The sequence below is a fragment of the Hakea prostrata genome, chromosome 8 (genome assembly GCF_041222555.1).
Source record: "Hakea prostrata isolate BN-2017 chromosome 8, UWA_Hpros_2, whole genome shotgun sequence".
Classification (NCBI taxonomy): Eukaryota; Viridiplantae; Streptophyta; class Magnoliopsida; order Proteales; family Proteaceae; genus Hakea; species Hakea prostrata.
Window position 1 is genome coordinate 223133 of NC_142607.1, and position 27196 is coordinate 250328.

At 36.6% G+C, this 27196-nt stretch overlaps 1 protein-coding gene across 1 annotated transcript in view; it reads left to right on the plus strand.

Moving 5' to 3' along the window:
* DGS1 (dgd1 suppressor 1) overlaps positions 1–22191 on the plus strand; it is an 85248-nt gene extending 63057 nt beyond the window's left edge. Inside the window, 8 exon segments of the mRNA XM_089165028.1 lie at positions 3196–3296; positions 7685–7774; positions 9377–9449; positions 9520–9548; positions 9638–9761; positions 14335–14448; positions 21249–21349; positions 21448–22191. Of these exon segments, the coding sequence (XP_089021154.1) occupies positions 3196–3296; positions 7685–7774; positions 9377–9449; positions 9520–9548; positions 9638–9761; positions 14335–14448; positions 21249–21349; positions 21448–21562 (747 nt within the window). The 3' untranslated portion in view covers positions 21563–22191.
* Positions 22192–27196: the final 5005 nt, after the last annotated feature.

A 27196-nucleotide genomic window follows, 5' to 3' on the forward strand; every position in this document is an offset into this window, starting at 1 on the left:
CTCATATTCATCTTAATCCATGCGTGAGACAGTATAATTCATGTTACAAGATCCATTCAAAATATAAACGTGATTCATGTGCATTTGAAGTAAAAATTCACATACTAGAATCTAAGCACTAACCCCTTCACCTTTACAATGAATCTTAACTAGTTGGTTGACTTCGTTCAAGGTTCGATTCGTCATTAGGCTACTCCAACTGAGTTATTCTACCCCTAGATACATTGTACAAGTGTTAACATACATGTAGGTGCTCTAGGATGGCTTCCCCTCTCATCCCCTGCCCTTAAAGTTACTGTTATGTTGACTAGTCGATTGACTTTTTGTCAACCAATTGATTGGCTCATTATCAGCTGGTCGATTGGCTGCCTACCAGTGGATCGACTGGTCACAGTTGCTGTCAAATTGAATCGGGGAATTTGGGGCTTTCAAACCCTGAGCTCTCTGGAACATCCATTGACTCAGAATTTGGATAGCATCGTTTCATCAAAACCATGGTCTACAAGTTGATAGTGTGATGGAGGTCTGGGACCAAATTGGCCAATTTCCCTTCGAAATCAACTTAGGCTTGATAGATATGGGTGCTGGCGCCTTTGCTCAGCAAGTTTATGTGGTCATGGGCCTATTCTGTGGGGCCTGTACATTTAGTGTTTAGGCCAAGTATGGAAATAGGTTTTTATTTTTGTTTACTAATTCTGCCCCACTTATGTTATGAGGCTAGAATAGCCTTTTTTTTTTTCTCATGTTCTATTGTAATTTTGAGAGTAACTCAGAATTTGGATAGCATTGTTATATGCTTTGCCCAACTTGACCAAAACTCTTATAGAAGTCATACATTAGTGATGTAAACCAGGATCTAGGGCTAAGGTATTGAGATAATTTCCCTAGATTCAGGGTTGCCCAGGAAATTCTAGCAAAGAATGAAAATTCTAGAGTTTCAGAGTGTGTTTTCACACTCTCAAACCAGTTATGGTGTGAACAAGGTTCTGGATATTTGCAGAAATCAGAATTTGGCATTTTAGGAGGGCTCAGCCAGGGTGGATTAGGGTCTGTCCTTGGTGGTTCTGTAATTTCAGAACTATGTTTCAGTGATTCAGAAGTTTTAAGGTCTGATTGACCTAAACTAAGGTTTTCAGAATTTTCAGAAATCTGCAGAATTCTTCAAAGGAAGAACATGAAGCACAGAAATTTTCTGGGCTGAGAAAATTAGGTTGATTGGGGAAAATAACCCCAGGGAAGCAGCCTAGGGCTAGGTGGAATCCTAAAGGGGCTGGGGAAGATGGATTAACGGGGAATGAGGGCTGCTGCTTTTGCAGGTAACAATGGGAATAGGGGTATGGTTGCTAAGGGGAGGGGTAGGGCTTTGCTGAACTAGAAGGGGAAGGGAGAAGGGGTAGGTGCGATGGGATTGGGGAGAATGTCTAAGCCTGGGCAAATGGGAAAGGTGGGGAAGGGCTGCATACAAGGGGGAAGGCAGGGGAGGGGGTGGGGAAGCTACTAAACTTACTTGGCTGCTGTGATTGTATGCTTGAATGCTTGTTTAATGCTTGAAGGATGCACTTGAAGATTGAATGCAGAAAATCAAAATGTTCAACTTGACAACCGCAGGGTCCTCCTTAAGGCTGCGTTTGGTTGCTGGAATAAAGGTGGGGTGGGAAAAAAGGGGTGGGAAAATTCTTGAAAAATGTGTAGATTTTTTACTTTTCCCTTAAATCCCAAAATGCTAGTTTGTTTGGTTGCTTGGGGTGGGAAAGTGGGAGACAAGTTTCCTTGATTCAAGGAAACTTGTCTGCTTATGTGGCAGCCCAACTTTCCCACCCCATGCCATTTTAAAACCCCACATATTTGGTGGGACTTTGTGGGAAAGTTGGGAAAAGTAAAAAGTGGGACCCACCCCTATCACTTTTCCACAAAACCCTTTCCTTCCCTTTTCTTCTCCCTCACCCCACTACACATGGGACCCACATGTTTTTTTTTCCCACCCCATCTTTGCAAACAAACGCAGCCTAAAGGAACCCTGCCACACCTTGGCAATATACACTCAAATTCTTTCGTCAATCAAAACTGAAAATTTACATAGACTACCTTGCTATTTGTAGCCTTTACATTCTTTGAAACCAAATGAAACTCTACTCCTAACTGACTTTAACGTAGGTCCCTTATGTAACTTGGAACCTTATCCAACTAAATCTTTCTACATAAGAAACCACTACACTTAAGTTGGAACTCTTAAATCAGATTCGAATCCCAATAAAAGACAAAAACCGAAAGACCAATTCTGAACAAAAGAAAACTCTTAAAAGAAAAGAACTCTCCTAAAAGATAGGAAAGGATCTTATGTTATCTACAAATCAAATAAGACTTTAAAATGGACTATAATTCACAAGTTACTAACTTAAATAAAAAAATAAGAGCAGATCCGTAGCCTTTGGATTGAGGGGTTCCAACTAGATCCGTATTGATGCCCAAAAGGGCTGGAAAATGACCAAAATACCCCTGGGGTATACAGCCACCTCCATACTGAGCCTAGGTGTTGGGCCTAATTATTGGGGGGGGGGTGAACCTTGGTCAGATCAATTTGTCAAATGATCTCTAGTTGATGGGGGATGCACTACATACATCTAGTCATATAGACCTTTAAACTTCCTAATTTGACTATATATGGAGTTCTAGTCACTCTAAATGACTCACTAAGGTAAATAAATTCTGAAAAGGATGCTATTAGTTATCCTGATAAAACTCAAACACTGACTCAAATGCTGAACCTAAAAAGCCTAATGTATATACACCCGCGGGCCAAACTGTGCTCTATAGCACAACTGATCCGTATGGACATTTTTAACTGCACGGAGAATGTCAGATAATTGATTTTTAGTCTCCTGGACGAATTAAATTAATGTTGTAATGGCCAAAGTACTATTTCAATGCAATGAAATATTACACAGATTTTGACTGAGTTTGTTTCAGTGTTGTTTTCTATATTATATAGTATTCAGTCATTCTTTTCAAATAAAATCAGTGCCTATTGTTGTTGGTGAAAATGATCTGTTTATGTTACGGTTTATCCATTTTTGTGGCATCTTCTTTGGATTGAGTCATTGGTTTCTTTTAAGTTCTCATTTCATTTTAATATTAGTAGCAGTTAAACTATATCTTTTCCTTACTGATCCCCATATCCTTGGTGTCATTTTATAGCTTCTGTCTATACGAGATGAGCTCTTTGAGACATTCAGGAGGAGACACAAAGGTGTGATGGACATTGAAGAAGTACAACTGACTGCTAATTCTCTTCACAGGTTAAGTTCTACATTGTTACATGTTTATATATCCTATGTAGGATCTTGCTGGGTGACCGTTACAGCTCTGAAGCTCATCTTCCATATTTCTGGACCCTTTCATTTAGCTCTCAACATATGTTTATTTAGGTCCTTACTTGACCTTGCAAACCATTTTAGGCATCCTCAGATAGCTTTAACTCAAGGGATTGAGCTTGCTTAGTCATTAAATGAATTGAAACCATAACTTACTTCAAGTCTCTCATTTTATTCTGTTTGCTTTTTTATTTTTTATTTTTTGGGTTTTAACTTCAGCCAGTTCATTGGTCCTCGAAATTAATATGCTTCAATCATCCATTTAAGCTCATTAGTCATAATAAACATTAGGTTAAGTGTCAATTTAACCTAATTAAGATTCTCAACTCAAATACTTACATTGATCAGCTAATCCCATAAACCAAGTGTTAAATAGAATTAGATCATGGACTTGTATGATCATTTAGCATCATTGATACTAATTAAAAGATAAATATAAAACATTTGAAACCCTTCCTTCAATTTGAGCTCAAAACTGTCTGCCTTTGGTAGCCTTGAATCCTTTCAGAGGTTTATAAATCTTGAGTCACTTGATTATTCCAGTCTTTTTGTGTGGGTGGCTGGGTGCACATCTCTGAGAGGTCTACCATCATATACCCTAAACATTTGATGAGGATCCTTAGGGGTATCCATTGGCTTTGATGCAAGAATACCAGCATTCAACAAGAGAAACATAGATGCCATAGCATATAAGTTGAATTATGTAATTTTTAATTTGCTGACTGTGTTAAACAAAACTGTTGTATTAAAAAAAAGTGAAGAAAACCAGAGCACTTTGTTCACCATTGTGACACCTTATAGCCTCCCTATTGGCAAGGTGATGTGAACCCAATTCTAGGGTTAGGGTTTCTAGAATAATTTCCTCAAATCAAGGGTTTGCCCCGAATCTTCCAACAAAGTAATTTTAAAAACTGGGTGGGAAGGATAATATTATTGAATATTGTGGAATGAACAAGGAGATAAAATTGGGATCTAAGTGGGTAGGGTTTGGGCAAGAGTTGGTTTAACAAAACTGAATGGGATGATAGGGAAAAAGTTATGGTTTTATCAAATCCCCATGGCAAGAGTTTGGGAAACCAAAATTTATTCTAGGGTTGATAGGAAAGAAGAATTAGATAATTTGTATCAAGATGGGTTGGTTCTTGGAGATCTTGGAAGAGGAACCTTGAACCTTGGGCAATCTTTTCAAATCTTTCTTTTCTTTTTATTTTTTTATTTTTATAATTTTTCTTCTCTTTTCTTTTTTTTTTTTCTTCTTCTTTCTTTCTTTTCTGTTTTCTGCTCTGCCACAAGGAATGAGAGACAGAGAGAGAGGGCTGTAGGAAGAAAGAGAAGGGGGACATGTGCCGCAACGTGTAAGGGAGGGTGACATTGCTGCCTAGGGGATCGCAGGGGTAGGGGAAGGGATCTAGGTGTTGTGTTTAGGGGGGGGGTTTGGGGATGTTGCTGTCCAGGGGCGAGTGCGATGGCTGAGGGTTCAAGGTTTTGTGCAAGAGTGGGGGAGGGTTTCTTGGCTACTGCAGGGGTGTGGGAGGGGTGGGGGAAGCTTGCGCAAGAAAAGCATTGAATACAAAGTAATTGGCAATAAAAGGGAAGTACAACTCAGTGCAGAGAGGAGGCCTTGGTGGATCCATCATCGAGTAGTATTGTGCCTGTAACATCCTCTCCTCCGACCAACGAACATAGACATCCCATGACATGTTATGCCTATGGTTGTCGAGGTAATCAACAACTGCAACTCTATAAGTTTGGTCATCAATATGCCTAAGATAACCAGTCTGAGGGAATAAACAAACAATTTGGATAGGGTATTAGTCGTGGAATTTAGGGAAACATGAAAGAAAGGAAAAAACGAAAATTTGGGGAAACCATGAAACTTGCAAGAAAAAGTCCTAGGTTTGCACGAAATTTTTCATTTTCACAAGGTCAAAACTTGAGTTTCCCTCGAATTTTTTCTCATAAACCGGCTGTCCCTCAAATTTTTTCTCACCCCTTTTTTCCCACCCCACCTTAATATTATTCCAACAAACGAAGCTTGGGACTTTTTTCGTTCCCTCAGGCTGCATTTGTTTGCTGGAATAAAGGTAGGGTGGGAAAAAATTTGAAAAAATCATATTTTCCCTTAAATCCCAAAAGTGTGGTTTGTTTGGTTGATGGGGGTGGGAAAGTTGAAGACAAGCTTCCTTAAATTAAAGAAGCTTGTCTGGTGAGGTGGCATGCTAACTTTTCCACTCCATGCCTTTTCAAAACCCCACAAAATATGTGGGATTTTGTGAAAAAAGTGTGGAAAACCAAATAGTGGGACCCACATTTAACACATTTTCACAAAATCCCTTCCTTTCCTTTCCTTTCCTTCTCCCTCACCCCATTGCACATGGGGTCTACATTTTTTCCCTCCCCTTTTTTCCCACCCCACCTTTGCAAACAAAGACAGCCTCATGGTTTCATTTCGAGCTCTTGGAAATGGGAAATTTCAAGCCGATCAAATTTTGTTCCATGGTTATGGTGAGGTTGGGAGGGCCTTTTAGGGTTGCGTCGGCTAAGGTGAGGGGTAGGAGGATGCAGACAATGGTGGGGGAAGGGCTGTAACTTACTTGGGGCTGTTGAAACCTTAAGGATGCCACTAACTTTATGATGGAGGCTTCAAAACTTGACTGTGAACTTGCTTGAATGCTGGAAATCGATTTAAGAATACTCGCAAAAACAAACTGCAAGATCCTCCTATTAGGAACCCTGCCACACTTAGGCAATTAGATACTCAATGCTTTAATTCATCAATTTGAAAATAACTTACAATGAAGAGACTATTTATAGCATAAAAGAACATTCAGACTCAATTAGGAGATCCTTTTCAGTTATGGATTCAATTACATATCAAATTGGACTCTTATTAAAGAAACAACTCTTGATTGGATGAGATGGGGAATCCTATTCTACCTTAACTATGACTCATGACTCTTTCATACATGACTTCAACTCTAGATAAACTTCTCAAATCAAATCCTTACCAGACTCAAACTACCAAACTGAGCTCAACTAAAATTCTTGAAAATTCTAATTCAAATTTCATAAATAAAATAAGATAAAATAAGGCCAAAATCCCAAAATACTCCTTCAAAGGGGTTCACCCAGCTCATGGTGGCTGCTTAGTTCCATCTTGTGGGCCCCACTTAGCATTTTGGATGGGGAGGGGGCCTGTGTTCACATTAGAGGGTTTCCAGGTTTTGCAGTTGGGGAGGGTTTCTTTGCTGCTTCAAGGGTGCTGGGGGGGGGGGGGGAAGCTTGCGCAAGAAAGAGGGAAGAGGGTGAGGGTTCTTGGTGGGATAACAGGGTAGAGGAGTGGCTCTTGGGTGCTGTACTTACTTGTTAGGGCTGCTGCTGGTTGTCAATGGCTGCTAGAAATTGTTGAAGGCTGTAGAGAGATGCAATAACTTGAGGAAGCTTGATGAAAGGTGCTGAAAATTGAAGAAGTCACTAAAATCCATGGTGGCCCCCTCAACAAGAACCACGATCTTCAACTCAATAACTTTTCATTCGATAATTAGAGTTAACTTGCAAGAAAGTGTGGGCTCTTACTTGTAGCCTACTAAAAGACCTTAACTCACATTCAAAGATCTAAAGGATCCTAATTGACACATGCTGAAATAAAATTTTGAGTAACTTAAAACTCTAATTTGCACATGTTAAATTCTATTTAATTAAAACTCTAATTGACATGTGCTGGTTAATGACTCAATGACTGTTATCTAACTCAAGCTGGACTTCCTAATTGACTGAAGCTCTCTAGAAAATAAATGAGAAAATTCTGAAAATAAAATCCAGCAAGTAATTTATAGCTGAAAATGCCCAAAATACCCTTCATAAGGATCGGCCAGCTAATTTGGAGGGACCTTGGGTCCTACTTTGAATTCAGCCAGGGGGGTCAATCTGTATTCACATCAGTTCTCCTCTTCTTGAAAGCATTCATCTCTTGATGAATGTACTAATTGGATGGTCCTGGTTTGATGTGCTGGAAATCTCTAGTGTGAACTCGTTTGTCGCATCAATTGTTTGAGTTCTGTAATGAAGCTTTATGATTATGAATAGTAGCTGTAGAAGCTTAAGTTTACTTATGGCTTTAGAGTCCAGAGTAAACTATGAATTGATTGGGCTTTTAAGTGATAGTAGTGATCATATGCAGATTCCTTATCCAGATATAACTTTTTTTCCTTTTACGAATAATTTCCATTTTTCAACTTTAGGTGCCAATATTTTTAGCTGTATATTTCCATTTAATGTTGTAAGTTGTAACTGATGTATTGCCTATTCTGCAGAATGTTATTGGCTTTCAGTGAACAAGTCAAAGGCGGAAATTTTCTAGAGGATGTGTCTGATCAGGAAATGATGGAAATTGTAATGGGCCGGTGAGATTTTCTTGTGGTGGAAAAATCTTTTGCTATCTTTTGGGCTACAGTTCCTATTTAATCTGCCTCCTATGTTTGTCTGTTGAGATCTCTGCATTCTAAATTCTCAGGTTACAGTCTATTATGTTTTTGAGTGAAAAGTCTCAAGGTCTGTCAAGTTGTTTGCCTCAAAAGAGTGTAAGGTGTAGGGGTAAGGGAACCATAGGGTGTCAAAATAACCATGTGGGGGACAAGGATAGATGGTAGGATTCTATTGGGGAGCATTCACTCTCATGTTGGCTCACGGAAAGTAATTTGTTAGGATATTTTGGGAAATGTTCAGGCTATTATTAGTGGGCATAAGGAATAGACAAAAGAGGGGTTGGGATTGAATTTGGTTTTTGGGCAAGCTTGCTTGCAGAGAGGGGAAGACCCTTAGTATGGGTGAACTAGGGAGTTCACTGGTGCTTGCAGGTTAGAATTATTGGGTTCCTTCAGCCTTGTAATGGTGGTTGCTGATTATTAATGGAATACAGATTAGTTTTTGTGCTTCCAATTGTAAGGTCATTTCCATTGTTTTTGTTATCTTTTCTCATTTTCTGTTAAGTAATTCAGCTTGGGATCATTGGGTGAGGAATACATTGAGGGAATTACTATTGCCTAAAAGGCCTGCGTAAATTGCAAATGTATAATACTTGTATAAAACCTACTATTATCAAGGCATCCGCCTAGGCGCTTAGGCGGTTTTTTGACTGCCTAGGTGATAAACCGCTTTTTTGACATGCAAGATTTCAGCCACTTTATCACCTAGGCACTGCCTCTTTGCTACTTTGTGCGCCGTGTTGCCGCTGAGGTGCCAAAGAGGTCACTTTTTTGACAATTTGTACCTTTTTTATTTTTATTTTGTAAACATCAATTTTCATTTTACAAAACCGCATGTGAATATAATAGTTATTTGGAAGAATGTGATCTATTAATTTATCGGTTCAGTGAAAGAAGTGGCAAATTAACTTTTGATTTGGATTCAAGAATTACTCGATTACTTAAAAAAGTCGGATATGGAAAATTGGATTTTTAAGTTGAGCAACAAGCTAACAATTGGGTATGTTGTAGACCAGATCATGCTTATTTTTTCCATTATTTAATTTTCATATTTATAATTTGTATAGTTCATAATCATCTTTTGTAATCTTATTACATTATGTTACTAGTTGTTATTGTATATTTGTATTATGAAGAGATGAACTTATGTTTGTTTTTTATGAGATAATCTTTCATAGTTACGATTCTTTAATATTTGTTTAGCTTATAGTAAAACAATTTTAGATTTTTTATTTTTAAAATATTATTCATGGAACATAAAATAGTTATATTAAAAAAAATGCCCCAACCGCTTTGGTTGCCGTATTTCCCCCTAGGTGCTGATTTATCGTTGAAGCACTTATGTGGTACACCCCAACCGCTTTCGTTGCTTTGTCGCCTTGACAACCTTGATAAAACTGTCACAGATTTTCATGAAGTTTTTCTTTTAGATGCTTCGTTGAAAGCCTATCTCTGACTTAGATTTGTGCTCCACCTGTCTTCCTTGCATTTCTTTAATGATTACCTTTTTCTTCAACACAGGTATGAGAAGGAGCTTAGGCACCCGATTCAGAGCCTTTTGGGTGGAGACCTTGCTCGTGCTTTGCTTATTCAGGTATTAAACATTGTTTTTGGGACACTAGATGTGAAATTTCATGGGAGATGACAATATTTTGTGCTTGCAGATTCAAAAGCTAAAACTAGATATTGAAACGTGAGTTAAGTCAGTTGCATCTTCAGCGTATTTTCTTTACAGAATTTCACTGTGGATGTACAAATATTCTAACATTTCTATCCTGACAGGGCAATGCTTGAGCTGAACCAGATTCTTAAGGCTAATGAAATCAACTTTGCAATTCTTGCTGCTTTACCAGCATTCTTTCTGTCACTTATTTTACTCATGTTATTGCGTGCATGGTTTACAAAGGTGAGAACAATAAACTAATCTTCTTGGTATTAGTTGTCAGTCATACACACTATGATCTTGTTGAAAATGCCTTTATATGGTGTCCTGTTTTTTTTTTGGGGTGATATAGAAATTTATTGAAATTTAGAGCCATGAACCTGTTTACATTCTAAATTATCAAATAACATGGTTCAAGTAAGAAAAGAGGGAGGGGTCTGATCATTCCAAAATATCTCTTGTGATTTCGCTTCCTACAAGGCAAGAAGATCTGCTGCATGATTTCCTTCTGTTAGTATATGATTGAACTTGATTCTGTTAAAGCCAGAAGCCAATGATCTGTTGTCTTGAATGATCGATCTGATTTTCCAACTTGGCTTCTTATTATGATGCTTTAAAAGTTCTATAATTCCCACATTATCTCCTTCAAAAATAAAGTTCCTCAAGCCAAGATCAAGGGCCAATAACAATGCTTTTTTAACTGCCAAGGCTTCAGCCATTAAAGCAGAATTTTGGCCTCCGCCTTCATAGAAGCACAGCATCATCCTTCCTTTATGGCTCTAAATATGCCTCCATAACCTGCTCTTAAACCTGTTGCTGAGTTTGGTAAGCATGATCCATCTGCATTGATCTTTATCCAACCCTCTTGCGGAGCTTCCTATCGAATGAGCTTCTTCTAGTAGATCCTACTAGCTTTTTTTTATTTTTTTTATTTTTTATCTAATGATTTGCCACCGAATTCCCATGTGAGCTGTCTTGAAAGTCTTTGAATATCCCAAGCTGTATTAAGACTGTAACAGTGTATTATGTTCTTGCAATTAGTCCAGATCATACACAATGCATTTAAATGGAGATTAATGTTCTCTACATTCGATGGTGATTTCCTGATTTGATCAATCAAGTTCTCCACCTGTACTTGAAGAGTATCTGTTGAATTCCAAAGAGATGGATCCAATTGTGACCACACCTGCATACTAAAACTTCAGTGAAGAAACAGGTGTTCAGTATTGTTAGAAAACAAGCATTAAATAATCAAAACAACAGCTGAACTTGAACAAAGAAAAGAGAGAAGAAGAAGAAGAGAAGAGAGATGAAGAACTAGTAGAAGAGGTTCGTGATTCTTGTTTAAGAGTCTAGAATCATAGAGCCCTTTTATTTATAGTTTCTAATGAATCTAATACAACTTGAGAGACAAGTAATTGTCCTCTAGAAAAAGGAAACAAAATATTATAGCTTTAGTAACTTCCTAACTCCTAAAATAGAAAGTTCTGAAAGTAGAAACTACCACCAAAATAGAAACTATGCTTTCTAAAAACTCCCAAAACTTATGTAGCAAGACTCCCACATTAGAAATAGAAAATATAATAAAAACAATAGCATAATACTGTTCACGTTAACAGAAAAAGCTGTTTTTACTGTTCACGTGAACAGTAACGTGAACAGTAAAACTCCCAAATTTACATATACTTCAACACTCCCCCTCAAGTTGGAGTGTACACAAAGAAAACTTCAGCTTGCACAATAAGAATAAACTTGAAAAGTAGCACCAATCTTGAATCGTGTAGAAATGGCAAATGTCGATAAACACTGAGAAAACTTCACACAGGAGATAATCAACACCAACTTTAAAAAAACTTTAATTCTTCATGTCAATAGAACCATCTAATATTGAGAACAATCGACGATGTTGAAGACGAACAAAGTCCATAAGTATAGCAGGATCAAAGACACTATCCATATAATGCCGGTAGTAGGGAGAAATATCCACACTAGATCTTCAAAATTGTAACTCCAAAGTCCATATAAATGCTTCACAAGAACGCAAGTAGTAGGTAGGCAAAAAGCATTATCCACGTAATGCGGGTAGTAGGGAGAAATATCCATGCTAAATCTTCAAAATTGCAACTCCAATGTCCATATAAATGCTTCACAAGAAGGCAAGTAACAAGTAAAGTATGGGTAGGTAAAAGACAATATTGATTATTGTGGACCAAGTAGGTAGGTAAAAGACAGTATAGGTTACTGTGGACCAAGTAGGTAAGGTAGTATGGGTTACTATGGACCAAGTAAGTAGGTAAAAGACAGTATGGGTTACTGCAGACCAAGTAGGTAGGGTAAAAGACAATATGGGTTATTGCGGACCAAGTAGGTAAGGTAAAAGACAATATGAGTTATTGCGGACCAAGTAGGTAAGGTAAAAGACAATATAGGTTACTGCAGACCAAGTAGGTAAGGTAAAAGGGCAATATAGGTAAAGATAGGTAATGATTTCGTTGTAAAATGCCATAAGTTGAGGACAAAGATCTTCACAAATAATATCCATCAGCACATCTTGAGTAGATATAGAATAAGGTACCATTTTCCCCCTCACGTGTGGCATTACACTTGGACAATTAATGATGACTAGTGACAAGCATCTTAAAGTATGAGCACAAAAGAAACCCAAGAAGGAAAAGTAGCAGCCATAGAGCAGTGTATTATTCACCAATAAAGCTGATCAAACAGCAGTAAATCGTCTCACAAGACAAAGTCTTGTTCACCAAGGGGGGGAAAAAATTTGAACCACCACTAACCCTCAAATAGGGCAGGAGAAAATTACTGAACCAGCTTGGAATCTCAGAATTGCAATAGTTGCTGCAACAATCCACTCGGAAGAAGTGCAATAACAGTTGTTGCAGTAGCAGATAATATCAGATGTCGAACCATAGCAGCAAACTTGTGCTAGAAGCAAGACGGTAGCAGCAGAATTTTTCAGAAGAGAGAAATTCAATGAAATAGGGGTACTAGTATACGACTTGCAACTAAACTTACAACACAAACAATGGAAGACAATACTTAGGTCTTGCAATCCGAATTATGGGCATATCTTTGCAAGAATCAAGAGGAATCCCAAGACATCAGTATAGTGCATATTGAACTTTAGATTTGCACAAAAAAAACAGGGTAGTAGCAGCCTCAGTTGAATCAAATAGGTAGACATATCTCCAGAAAGCTAGGGCCCTTTTTGTAGTATTAATACATAGATACTTGGTGCTTCAAAAGTCAAAGAAGAAGGACAGCCATTCACAATTATTGTAGCAAAGGTTGGGGCTACCCTAGATAAGAAAAATGAAAAAAAAAGAAAAAAAAACTGGGCAGCCAAGAGAGAGAAAACAGTCCCTAGGTTGATTAAACTTGCTTTGATGCCATGTTAGAAAACAAGCATTAAATAATCAAAACAACAGCTGAACTTGAACAAAGAAAAGAGAGAGAAGAAGAAGAGAAGAGAGATGAAGAACTAGTAGAAGAGGCTCATGATTCTTGCTTAAGAGTCTAGAATCACAGAGCACTTTTATTTATAGTTTCTAATGAATCTAATACAACTTGAGAGACAAGTAATTGTCCTCTAGAAAAAGGAAACAAAATATTACAGCTTTAGTAACTTCCTAACTCCTAAAATAGAAAGTTCTGAAAGTAGAAACTACCATCAAAATAAAAACTATGTTTTCTAAAAACTCCCAAAACTTATGTAGCAAGACTCCCACATTAGAAATAGAAAATATAATAAAAACAATAGCATAATACTGTTCACGTTAACAGTAAAAGCTGTTTTTACTGTTCACGTGAACAGTAAAACTCCCAAATTTACATATACTTCAACAAGTATCATTACATTCTGCTTTGCAGAATGAACTAGAGGTTGAGATATTGCATCCCATTTTTTGCAACAATGCTGGAGTTGAGACCCTGTCATGGAGAACTTTCCATATGAAGAGAATGACTTTCGGTGGCAAAGCCATATGCCGAAGAGTTAACCAAGTCTTCTCACTAACATCTGTGTTGCTGTCATGTTTGAGCTTGTATATGGAGGAAACTGTGAATATACCGGAAGACTTAGGCTGCCATATGAGTTGATCTCTTCTCTCAAATAAAGGAATTGTAAATTTTCAAAATTTGTTCCACCATATCTGAAGGCCACCATTCCCTGATTTTGTCTCGGTTCCAGGTTTTTGTTGATTCATTTATGGATTCAGCCACTGTCAGGGGGCTTTTGGAGCTACTGGCTTAGGGTACTGAGAAATTTGCAATCCCAGGATCCATGGATCAGTCCATGGATTAATCAAGTGTCCATCTCCCACAAATACAAAACAAACCTTCCTTCATGAAATCTCTAGCTTTAGTCACAGATTTTTAACCCCAAGAGGAGTTGGGCTTCACCTTAGCTTCTAAGGAACTTTCAGATTTGAAGTATCTTTGTTTCACCAATTTTTCTCAAAGCGATTGGATGGGATTGAGGAGCTCCCAAGCCTTCTGAGACAAAAGAGTTGAGTTCATAATTTCCAAATTTCAAATGTTCATGATTGAGGTCGTTTCATTATATATATACTTTTTTCTTATCATAGTTATTTGATCATCTCATATGTACTCTTTATCTTCTGTGCTCTTCCTTCCTCATTTGTAAATAAATTGTTATTTCCAATAAAAAAAATATGATCTAATATCTAACTGTTACTGATAGGTTGTTTGGATCTTATTCTTGAGTATGAGTTTATCAGATTTATATGTATAATCATTTCAATGTTTTGAAAATTTTTGTTCCAATCTCTGTCTATGCTAGCGGGAAACTGGGGCAGAAGGCAGGGGAAGAATAGCTCGGGTGCAAAGGAGGCTACTTATTGTGGAAGTTGAGAAAAGGGTCATGCAGTTTCAAAATTTTGTGGATCAGGGACTGGTAAAGTGTTAAACCATATATGTTGATTCCTTCTGGTGGTTTTATTGTTTATCATATTCTTGTGTCATGTTGTGTCTGGTATGGCCTCAAATAGTGCTGATTGGAATGCAAGGATCTATATAGTTGACCCCATTTAGTTTGGACAAGGTTTGTTGTTGTCATATATTCTTATGCGATGTTTTACTCTGTGTATAGCAATGCAGAGAAACTACACTGACGTCTGAACTAAGCTTGACCTTGTTCACTTTGGGCTTCAGCCATTGGATCAAGGATCAATCTATCTACTTTATTCACTTCACTTCACTCTTTGGGCTTGCTTTTAGGCTAATTGCTCTATTTGTCTTTTAAAGCATACAATCTCTTCTGCAGAAAATTTTGTTTACAACAGATTTACTTCTATTTCAAATTGACAAAAGTACATAATAGGAATTCAACTAGAAAAATGACAGTGGGAATTATCTTGGTTGTACTGGCATAACCCAATTTGGGAACCCAAACTCAAAAATGTAACCACCCTAACCATGATTTTTCATCTAATACCGTAATACGGGACTACTGGTGATTTGTTTCAGCATTTGAAGTTATTTTTATTTGATTTTGTAAACTACCCCTAGATTTGTAACAAGTACCAGGTAGAGAGAAGAAGCAAGAAAGATTGAGGGAGAAGAAGAGAGAATGATTGGGGAACAAGGTTGGAGAATAGAATCCATTTATTCTAGCATACCAGCAAGCACATATTAATAATAAACTGAAATAAAATTGCAAAAGGAAAGATAACTCTTAACTGTTACCTACCTAAGCCTAAAGTTGAGTAGGAAACTCGCTTAGATTATGTCACTAATGGCCAAAGACCCAAACTAATAAGGAAATCACGATAGGGGTACTTCCCGGATTGTGTTACATCATGTTATCGTTCATTATCTCTAGCATTCCCCCTCAAGCTGGAGTGTATACAAAGAAAAGCTCCAACTTGGACAAATAAGAATAAACTTGAAAGGCAACACTAGTCTTGAATCTTGTAGGAATCAAACACTAAGAAACTCAAATCTGCATCCCATTCAACTAGTCTAAGTCCATGTCTTCACAGCAACCAATGAAAACACCAAACACGCTTCCCATTGAAGGTCTCAAAATTCAATATGCAACAGCCACAAAAAAAATCCATCAAATGTAGAATCTAATAGCTACAAAAAAGTTCTATCAAATGTAGCACCCTGACGGCTACATAAAAGTCCATAAAATTGCAGCTTCATTGCATGCACAAAAAAATCTCATGAAAGTGTAACTCCCATGACTATGCACATATTCCATTTAAGTGTACCTTCAATGACTGCACAAAAGCCTATAGGGAAGGTACTCTAACAATCCGACTCACTCTTGAGTCTATTAAAATCCAAAAGAAGTTTCTTGCAGTCAAGTCTTCAATCTCTACCTAATGTGTATCATAGGCATGATCAAAAGCAAGTGATAATCACCTCAAATGATGAATATCTTAACAAATTTAATAACAAAAGATCCCTTAAATAAAATCCCTATATATTTTCAATCTTCCTCAAACAGCAACAACCCAAACTGATGTGATGTCTACCATATTAAGATAATTGCAACATTAGTAATTAATCCACCAATCTCAACTCAATCATTGGTTGAGTTCAAATGAATATACTGAATAACTTTAATCTTGGGTTCCAAACCCTTTTGATAACTCATGGGCTTACAAAAATCAACAAATTGACCCAACTTAAAAGAAGGAATGAAGATATTGTAATAAACTAGAATTTTTCAAGGGTTATTGGTAAATAAAGGAAAAGAATGGAAAATCTGTAAATATCACAAAACTGAAACAGGGAATGGGATGTATGCAGGGTACGAAAAGTCGGTGATATTTCGCCGTGTTGGTAAGTACTGAAACGAAACAAGTAAACGATTTTAATTTGCTAAAAGTCAACGATAAATCACCGAGAAATAGGCGATATATCGTCGGCTTTAGGCAAATCAAATTTCATTTACTTGTTTCGTGTCAATACGTTGAACTGTCAATTTAGGCGATATATCACGGATTTTTTCTTTATATCGCGAGAATTTCGGTGATATTTAAACAACTTTCAGGCAAAATTTGTGCCAAAATTTTCACTTGATTTTTCCCATTTTCTCTCTCTTCTCCAGAGCTTCCTAAGTTTCTCTCTTGTTTCTTGCATTCTTAATTTCTTACTCTATTTTGATCCAATCTTTGACATCTACTAGTAGATCTGTTGCTTCATTATTGTCGGCTATCACATTGTTTGCGTCAATCAAACAAGATTTTACACAGATCTGCAAGTTTTTCTATATAAAGAATTGTAGACTTTGGTGGTACTCCTCTTCACTAGCTGTGTACTTGTGTTCTCTTTGCATGTTTACATTGGTTTATATGAGTTTTCTAGACTTTCAGTTTCGCCCGTATACAGTCAGGCATGTGCCAATTAGGAACATTGGTTTAGGTGATGTTTTAGGCCAAAGTAATGCTTCCCCTATGTTTATTGGCCTCAAATTAGGCTAGACAATAAAATTCAGGCCAAAATGACCCTAAATAGCCCTCGACACTGAGGGATGATTTTTCACCGAAACCCTGCCAAATGTCGGTGACATTTCAGGGGTTTTGCCAGCCGCAGACACCCCTTATGTCGGCGAAATTTCGCACCTTGCATGTATGTAATTAGAGGAATCCCCAAAAGGAAACACAAACAAAAGCTGAAGGGGAAACTTGGAAGGAGAAACTTGGAAGGAGAATACTCTCAATGGCAAGATGTAAATAGAATGAAAGCTAGAGGCACAAATTAAGGTAGGAAAAATCATTGGATAAGGTTTCCTAAAAAAGGGAAAAAATAAAAAAGGAAGTAAAAGAGGTAACGTGAGGTGGGTTATTTCAAAGGAAAATAAGCCAAAAATAAAAGGTGAATAGGTTGAAATAAAGTCTAAACTTAAGGAAAAAAAAGGGAACCAATCCTAATTAGATATCTATCTAACAATAATGGAAACACCTGATAGAGCAAATCTAGGATCCAAAAAAAAAAAACACAGGTAAGTCACAAATAAATAAAAAAGAAGAAACTAGAAATCGAAAAAGGAAGTTAGGAATAGGGAAAAAAAGAAAGCTTGGAATTGGAAAACGGGAAATTAGGAACATAAATAGAAAGTGCTGCCCTCTCTATTGTGAACTAGAGGCAGAAACCTTGAAGAAAGAAGGATCTCCATCATGAATAATTCCAGGAGGAAATATAAAATCTACAGCTTATCTTTTTATTTTAAACGAAGAGATAAAATCAATCCTCAATCTGAGATTCTGGAAACCATAAACCAGCTTCTGCCAAGGTTCAATCAATGGTGACTCAGCAACTAGGATCTTCAACCATCGTTCAAAGAAAAAGCAGTTTCTTCAACAGAAACAAACAGTACAATCACAACTTTTAGGCTTCTAGCAACTGAAAATCAAGAGAAAAAGGTTTTGCAGTTCAGCTTCAATCCTCATGACAGAAAGGGAAATTTTGGATCATACTTCAGGTCTGATTGTCCAGCAACAAGGCAGCTTTAACCAAACTCTGGCAACAAAATTGATCCAACATCAGCAGCCATCATAAAAGAACTTCAGAAATCAAATTAGATCAACTGTTGGCTATCACATCATCAGGTGGGTTCAACAACAAGTTGAGAAGATGCAAACGATCCCATCAAAATAAAAATTGAGAACCAAGTTCATGTTCAATATATAGCAAGAACAATGTGATTCTAAGGGTTCTGCAACCTCCACTGAAAAACGATTACTCAATAAATTCATAATTCAGCATCATCATGTATAATCTTCATAACCTAAATCCGAAAAGAGAAAACAGCTCTCAAACCGGCAACTGGTTATGGCTCTAATACCCATGTAAACAACCCCCTAGATTTGCAACAAGTACTTGATAGAGAGAAGAAGAAAGAGAGATTGAAAGAGAAGAAGAGAGAATAATTGGGGAATAGGGTTGGGTGATAGAATATGTGTATTCTCTATTGTACCAACAAGCACATATTAATACAATTGCAATAACAATATGCCTTATCCCAACTAAATGGGGTCGGCTACATGGATTCTTGCCTTCCAATCAGTTATGTTTGAGGCCATTCTAGATACAATGCCTAAGCTATGCATATTCTTTCTCACCACTTCTTTTAAGGTTATCTTAGGTCTACCCCTAGCTCTTCTAGTTCCTTCAATCTGGATTATATCACTTCACCATACACGGGCATTTATAGGTCTCCGTTGAACATGGTTGTGCCACCTCAAACGACTTTTCCAAAGCTTATCACTTATGGAAGCAACTCCTAGACCAACTCTAATATGATCATTCCTTATTCTTATCCTTCTAGTTTTGCCACTCATCCATCTTAGCAACCTCATTTCTGTTACACTGAGTTTATCTATATGATTCTTTTTAACAGCCCAACACTCTGCAATGTACATCATAGTTGGTCGAACGACAGTCCTATAGAATTTTCCTTTAAGCTTTAATGGAATACGTCCATCAAACAAGACCCCCCAAACGCACCTCTCCATTTCATCCACCCTATTTTAGTTCTTTGGGAAATATCATCCTTTATATCACTTTTTTTATTTATGATTGAACCTAGGTACCTACAACAAACACATATTAATAATAAAACTAAGATAGAATTACAAAAGGAAATATAACTCTTTAACTTTTACCTAGTTAAGCCTAAAGCTATGTAGGAATCTCACTTAGATTAGGACACTGGTGACCAAAGACTCAAAACCAACAAGGAAACCATGTTAGGGGGCTCCCCCTATCGTGTTACATCATATTACGTGGAAAACCCATGGGATCAAAGGTCAATGATGCATAGAGCCCAATAGTTGACTTATTTATGGAGAAAAAGCTCAATTGGTGATGAATCTACATCATTCAGCTCTAGACACTTTTGATTGTTTCTTGCTATGCCAAGTTACCTCAAGGAAGTAATAATCCCCTTATGTAGCCTCACTAGGTGCAAGCCATCAACTTCTCTCCATTTGTTTTTAGGAAATTTTCCCACATCTATTGGTTTTGAAAAGGATTTACCTAACAAGATGTTTTTAAAAAAGTATTACTCGAATGGATTTTATTTTTGAAAATAATTACCAAATCCTTAATTTAGTGCTAATTTTTCTTGCCCAATCAATATTTTGATCTGAAACACCTAAATTACCCTCCTAATAAAGTCTTTTTTTTATATACAAATTTTGTTATTATTTTTATCTTTTTAGGGAACATTTTTTTTCCCTAATTTAATTCCGAAAAATTCATTTTTAATAATTTCTCGCAACCCCTCTTACTTATCTTGTTTGGTGTGGTAGGATATTTACAAAGAAACTCTTCTTTTGTTCATCTTGTTCTCTTTAATTTTCTCGCCACACAATAAAATGACTAAGAAATCGTGATAAATTATTAAAAGCGAATTTTTAGGAGTACATAATTTAAAAGAAAAAAAAAATTAATTGTTAATTCTAATAACTAACTTTTAGGACTAAGTGGTCTTCCAAAATTTTAAACGTGAGATTGTCTAACTAACTTTTAGGAATTAACTTGGGAAAGAAATGTTATCCTAAAAGGTAAGACTTTACTAGGAGGGTAATTTAGGTAGTTCAAACTAAAATATATTAGTTGGGTATAAAAATTGGCATTAAATTAGAGATTTGGTAATTCTTTACAAAAATAAAATCTGTTTGAGTAAAACTTTTTCAAAAACATCCCGTTAGATAAATCTTTTTCAAAATCAGTAGACCTAAAAATTTTCCCTTTTTTCCTCTTTTTTTCTTCAATGGATAAGTTTCATGTATAAAGAAGAAAGAATGCACAGAAAAGAGGCAACCTCGTAGAACCATATTTTGGACATACCTAAAGAGATGAAGGGGCTACTGAACAAAGCAGTACAGGCTTTGCAATTTACAAATCACAATTTACAAATCAGAAAATAGGCAGTGAAGTCTAAGACTAGCATAACAAAGCTATTTCCGTCAGTAGATCTTCTTTCTCAAATTTGAAGAAACCTCGACCTCCAGAGCATCATCAAACTCCTATTCATATTTTTACTAATTTGTCAAATGTAGGAAAACTAGCTTATTGACTTAGTATGATCACAGTAAGTTCTTTTGATTGGTTGAAGGATGAAAAAATGTGATTAGCCTTCCAGGCTGGAATGTACTGAAGAAAACATTTGTTACCGTACTTCAATCTTTTTTTAGTTCTTGCCTCCTGCTATTTAGACATGTTTTGAATGATCAGGTCATGCCTTCTCTAGAAATTGTCGTTTTGGCGGTGTAAAAGTTGCTAACTGTATCATTTCAAAATTTGCAAATGTGGCTGTGATTAGCAGCTGTGCTTATTATCGTTTTTAATTTTTTGTGACTCTTAAACTCTTTCATTACTGAAAATTCTGCTGAACCAGTAACCTTATATTGTTATGTGAACTCCACCCTAGAGTCTGAAACAAAATCCAACATTTGGGTCAAGACAGGTTTAGAAGTAAAACACAGTTTTATTTCTCTGTATGTGCTAATTCATGTGGATCACAATTTCGGTTACTAAGGGGATGAGGGTGAGTGAGAATATGAAAAGCGAGTAGTATTCCTCTACTTGATTTCAGCCTCCCAACATGTGAAAGGGAAGTTTAATTTTAAAGGGGTCCACATCTTCCTCTGCTTGGTTTTGTAATAACGTTCGCCTGCAAAGAAGAATATTGTTTTTGGTTCAATATTTCTTACGAAGCACATTTGCATGTTGCAGGAAGAAGATGCTCATTGCACATTTGGATTAGTGTTGTATAGTCTTGATCGTCTGTACAAAGCTGTTGAAAGACATGCAAAAGCCACAGGTGAATGGCCTAGGTAAGTGATAATTCAATCATCAGTTAAAACATAGACTATAATAGGAAGCCCAAACAAAAGAAAATTTCCTCTGCAATGAACTCATGAATTTTCTGCAGTGTGAGACAGGATATTATCGATTTGGCGAAGCCAGACATGCAACTTGCATATAAACTTGCTGTGACATCACGCATGGAAAGAGTATATGACTGCTTGCTTCCGTCATCGAAGTAGCTGCTTTTTCTTTTAGACTGAACGGCACATCGTCAGAGTGTCTTGGACGAGGCGAGGGTTAAAAGGGCTTTTTTACCCGCATGGAATCTACCCGATGCATGGTATCATTGTGGTTATAAACTTCAAATGCTACCTGAAAGGGAAGTTCGCCATTGCTAACAATGAGGCACATATGGCATAAACTTAGTAACACTGAAAATAAACTAAAAGAAATTGAAGAGAAGTAATGGGAAAATTGCACAGAAGAATTTGAAACATTAGCGTGAAGGGTTGATCCGAACCCAATCTAAACAATTTTGGACATTTGTTCTACATATCTTGATGTAGATCCCGCACCAAAGAAGAATTTATTCCCCTGCGGAAAACAATCTAGGATTGATATATGTTGGCGTGTTTATTGGCCAGTCTGATGGATAAAAAACACTGGTACGTAATTTCTTTTTTTGTTCTTTTTGGTGCAGAAACTGGTGCATGAATTTGAGTATTAACTTTCACCAAAAAAAATTTGAGTATTAACTTTACGTATTTGTATGATTTTCAATTGGGGAATGCAAGACATGTAATTCTAAGCAACTCGACGTTCTTTATGAGAATCGTTTTCTAGTTTTTTTAAAATTAAAGAACAGTGGTCTAAATACAATTTTGACAATTTGATAAAATTTGTATTGAGAGAGAGATAGAGCTTTCTTTAATAAAAAAAAAAAAAAAAAAAAAAAATCTTTAATATATATATATATATATATATATATATATATATATATATATATATATATATATATATATATATATATATATATATATATATATATATATATATATATATATATATATATATATATATATAGATGTATATATATATATGTTGTTTGTTAAAAGTCGCGTGTGAAGGAAGTTTGGGTTGAGTGTGCCTCTTTGACGTAATTTTTATGTGTTTTTTGTTTTTGAGAAGGACAAAAGGACAAAATGAGTTAAATTTGTTTTGCAAAAAATTTTTTTAGACATGAAAATTGGACTGGTTTGTTTCCTGAAAACAAAAGAGTGACTCTGACGTGCTTTTTGTTTTTGAGAACATCAAAATAAGTCAAAAGTTATTTTGCAAAAAGTCTTATCAAACATGAAAATTGGAGTTGTTTGTTTCTTGAACACAAAAAAATGACACTTTACCAAATGCTTTTAGGCGTTCTTAAGCATTCTAAGAACAAAAGAATGCCAAAAAAAATAAAACCAAACGAGCCCAAAGTATGTGGTATGCTTTGTCTTTACGGTTTTATGTTACTGTTATTCCTTGTAATAGCCTGCACAATATATATATATATATATATATATATATATATATATATATATATATATATATATATATATATATATATATATATATATATATATATATATATATATATATATATATATATATATATATATATATATATATATATATATATATATATATTATTTTTTTTGGGTACAAAGGGGCATAGCCTGCACAATTTAGTGATAACAATTTAGCGGTTTCAAGTATCAAAATCATAGTTCAGCTAGGAGTTGTAGGTCTAGTAGGTTTTTAAATTTTGTCTATCAGGAGTTTATTTCTTGTACTTAATATAAATGTGAGGTTGTTTAACTCTTAGTACCTCTTTATGGAATGAATACTGAAATATTGTAGAGTTGATATGATCTACCTATGGCTTAAGTTTTTGTTCCCTTGTTGAAAATGGTTCTAGGATAGTGTGGGGAGTTTTGTTTTAAGTCTATCCCTAGGATCCTAGGTAGTTGGTGGTTAAGACCAAGAATATTGTTTTAGATTTTAGAGTTAGCTTGCCATCTCCATAGCCACTTCATCATTTGTTACACTCCACCCACCAATATTGGACCCATTCAATTATCTATTGATGTGATCCATTGTCACAAGATCATGTTATTGCCCAATCACTGAATATTACACACAGTGCCACAATCAATGAGCAAGATTAACGTCCTAAATATGTATTAAAGATAGCAGGGGTAAATCTCAAAAACTATCTCATAATGAGTTTGAAAAAGAAATCTAAGTCGACGTACATCCACCAGTAAACCTAGCAAATGGTAAATGTTCCATTTAAAAGTTTTTGTTTCTATAAAATACTAATCTCCTATCAGAAGGGTTGAGTGCCATATGAACACTCCAAACATGCACATGAGTTATTGTGAGCCTCATTGTCTTCCACAACAAGTAACTCGTATGTCTCCACTAGCGCTGAGTATTCCTATAATGCTTGTTCTTCATAGCCTACAAAATAGTCTAAAAAAATGTTTATACAAGGATGACTTCACACAAACTCACATAGCCACAAAATTAATCTAATGAAGAATTAATTATGCAATGCAATCAGAGATGTGCCTAGTGACTACCATGCTAGTCTCTATCTAGCTAGACACGCATTGAGATAGCTACGAGCCTCCTCTGGGAAAGTCTAACTCATACCCCAAACAACATCGACTGAACTTGGGGGTCACAACTGAGGTATAGGGATATATGTTCAAACACAACCATGCCTGGGGTATAGGGCCACACTCTCTCAGCATGAATATTGGTATGAGTACTAGTGCATGTTCGTGACACTCCTAACTTAATGCAAAGCAATCATCTACATTATCAACTTACTCAAGGTTCAGATACCTTTCCTATGGCACGGACCAACTCAGTTTAATATTCTCTCCAAGACTAGGGAATGACGTATCGTATGGCACCAACCAACTCGGACTACACTCCCGTAACCCTATGATAATCCACATATAATAGGGTGGGCGCTCTTACGTCCCTTCACCTTCCCCAACAGGCTATTGGGCGCCTCATGAGCCCAATACCTATCATATGCAACCCTCCCTTGAATGAGGTGTAGCATGAATGTATTTCTTCACTACACCAACAGCTATTGGATGCCCAGAAACCTCGACACCACCGTCACAAGTCACTCAACCTCAATTCCCATGCCAATAGGACTGAAAATCCTCGTGTCACCAATTCAAATCCGGTTCCTAGCACACGGTTAATTTGAATTTCTAGAATTATAATAATACTAATACATATTCAATGAAATGATGGGTAAGGCGATCGAGCTCCCTGAACCTGTCTGGTCTAGTCATTTAGCGGCTCTTTCTAAGAAATGGGAATGTACATAGAAAACATCCCGTAGGAAAGCCTCACAGCCTAGTGGTCGGCGTAACAATAATGACATTTGTTGTATGGTCGTAACATAAAAGGGAATCCTAACCATGCATCTAGACATCCATAATAATGCACATACAGTCTATATGATATGGAAATGTACCAAAGACAATGGGCTAACCCACAACCTTGGGTAGATAATATTCATGAATTTATCATGCAACCCTTTTTCCTATCATATAACATATCACATAAGTAAGAGATAACTAATAAGAGATTACAATTCCGTTGTCTACCCATGCATGCATGCTTTGCAATACAAGATATCATCACACAACAACAGAGGCATGATCTGGAATTAAAAACTAATATAGTTAACATAATCATAAATATGTGAGGTTTGTATCCCTCACCGGATCAACACTTACAACTCTCCAAAGAATCCAAAAACCTCATAAATTGATATGCTAGCAAGTTACTGGAATCCCTAGAAAACATGTATTTTCAATTAGGTTTAGGTTGGAAACTAGGACAGGCCTTAAGACCGACCAAAAACCATCAAAGAGAGGTGGTAGTTAGTCAACCAATCAGGGACAATCAATCATAGGGATGTCAACGGTGTGGTTTTCGGGCTGGGCTTAACGGTTTCGGGCTCAAAAACACTCAACCCAAACACGGCCCATTAGTAAAATAATGGTTTCGGGCCAGTTTCGGTTTGGTGCGGTTTGGGTTCGGGCTAACTAATGATTTGGGCTACCGGTCTATACTCGAGGTTGACTAACGGTTTGTGCTAATAATTTATGATGTGCAAGAAAAAGAATAAAAATAAATAGTCGAGCATCCTATAACAAGAGCCAAAATTCTATTGAAAACAAAATTGTTATTGATCAATTTTCATTAAAAAAAATGAAAAGTCATTCCATGTTGTAGAAATCCCACTCACCTTATAGAAATCAAGAATTCATAATAAGTAGTAACATAGAAACTGCAAGCTCATTTCTTAGGCTCCACCGGATAGTCCTGAAACAAAATTCTTCAACCCAAAAGCCCTTTTAAATTCTAACTTGTGCTATGATTGATTGTCTTGAAATTGGGTTCTTGTTTTGTGAGAATGTTGATTTTTTCCCCCCTTCTATGAAATTCCTCTTTTTTGGGTTGGTATTTAGTTGATATGCAAAAGAAATACCTCTCGATAAATACTTAATCAACATTCTCATAATTGATAAATATTTACTTAATTTAAACAAACTTTGTACATTCAATTGAACGTTCATACAAAATCCTTCTAATTGTCTCTTATAAGTAGTAGAATGACTTTTTGATCTTTGAATTCATGCTCAATTTTTCTGATAGTCTATACCAACTACCTATTGGTAATATGATGATTCAAACAATATTTAATGTTAAACTATATAACGGGTTGTAAAACGGGTTATAACGGGTTGCGGTTTGGGTTCAGTTGGTACAGGCTCTACCACCCTCAGCCCAAACACAGCCCATTAAGGTTCAGTTTGGGCCAGTTCGGACTATAATGGGCCGGTGTGGTTCGGTTTTAACGGTTCGGGCTGCAAATTGACACCCCTAGTCAACCGCCATCGACTGACCTCCCTAGAAGTGCAAACAACAGCTCAGTCAGAACTTCATCGCCTTTGATCCCCCATTTTCTGACGAGTTTCGGGTCAATCTTGGACACTAAATTCATTCCCAAAGCACTACTTGAACACCCCCCCCCCCCCCCCCCCCCCAAAAAAAAAAAATACAATAATCAAACCACAACATAGATCTAACATTCCCACGATCTGAGGTTTTTTAAGATCCATTATGAGAAAAATTCATCAATTGAGAATGATGTAAAAATCATCCCACGTGATAGTTCTGATCAGGAGTAATGGAAAACACATGTTTCCCTATAGAACCGGATATCCAATGTGAATCTCAGACATACTTTATCCATGAATCACGGAAAAATAAAGAAATAGATGGAAAGGATGATTGGTTACCTTAAAGATTGCATAACCATAAACCAAATCGAGCTTCGTGTCCCAAAATCCGTTTTTTCTTCATGCTACATGAACTTTAACTCATTCTTTAATTTCCCACCATCTAAACAATATAATTGTAACAACCCCCGTATTTCAAACCGGTAATTTGTATTGCAGGTCCAATAACCTGAAGGTCAAGTCGGTTTAAGTTGTGGAGTATCCAAATAGAAGTCCATGATCCATACCCTGAACCCATGGATCTGGATTCTCTTGATGAAGAACCTGCATTGCTGGGAAAGTGGAGTTCCAGCTAGGGTCAAGAGATGTTTGAAGATGTCCGGATTGAAGGTGAGACCTCCTCCATGTGTTGCTTAGGGTTAGGTTGAGGTTGGGAATCAGCCCCTTGAGCAAAGCACCCATGTACTGCAAAGTACTAGGGGGCGGTTGCTTAAGGCTGTTGATTGGCCCAAGCAACCACCCCAAGCGACCGCCATGATCTGTTTGAGG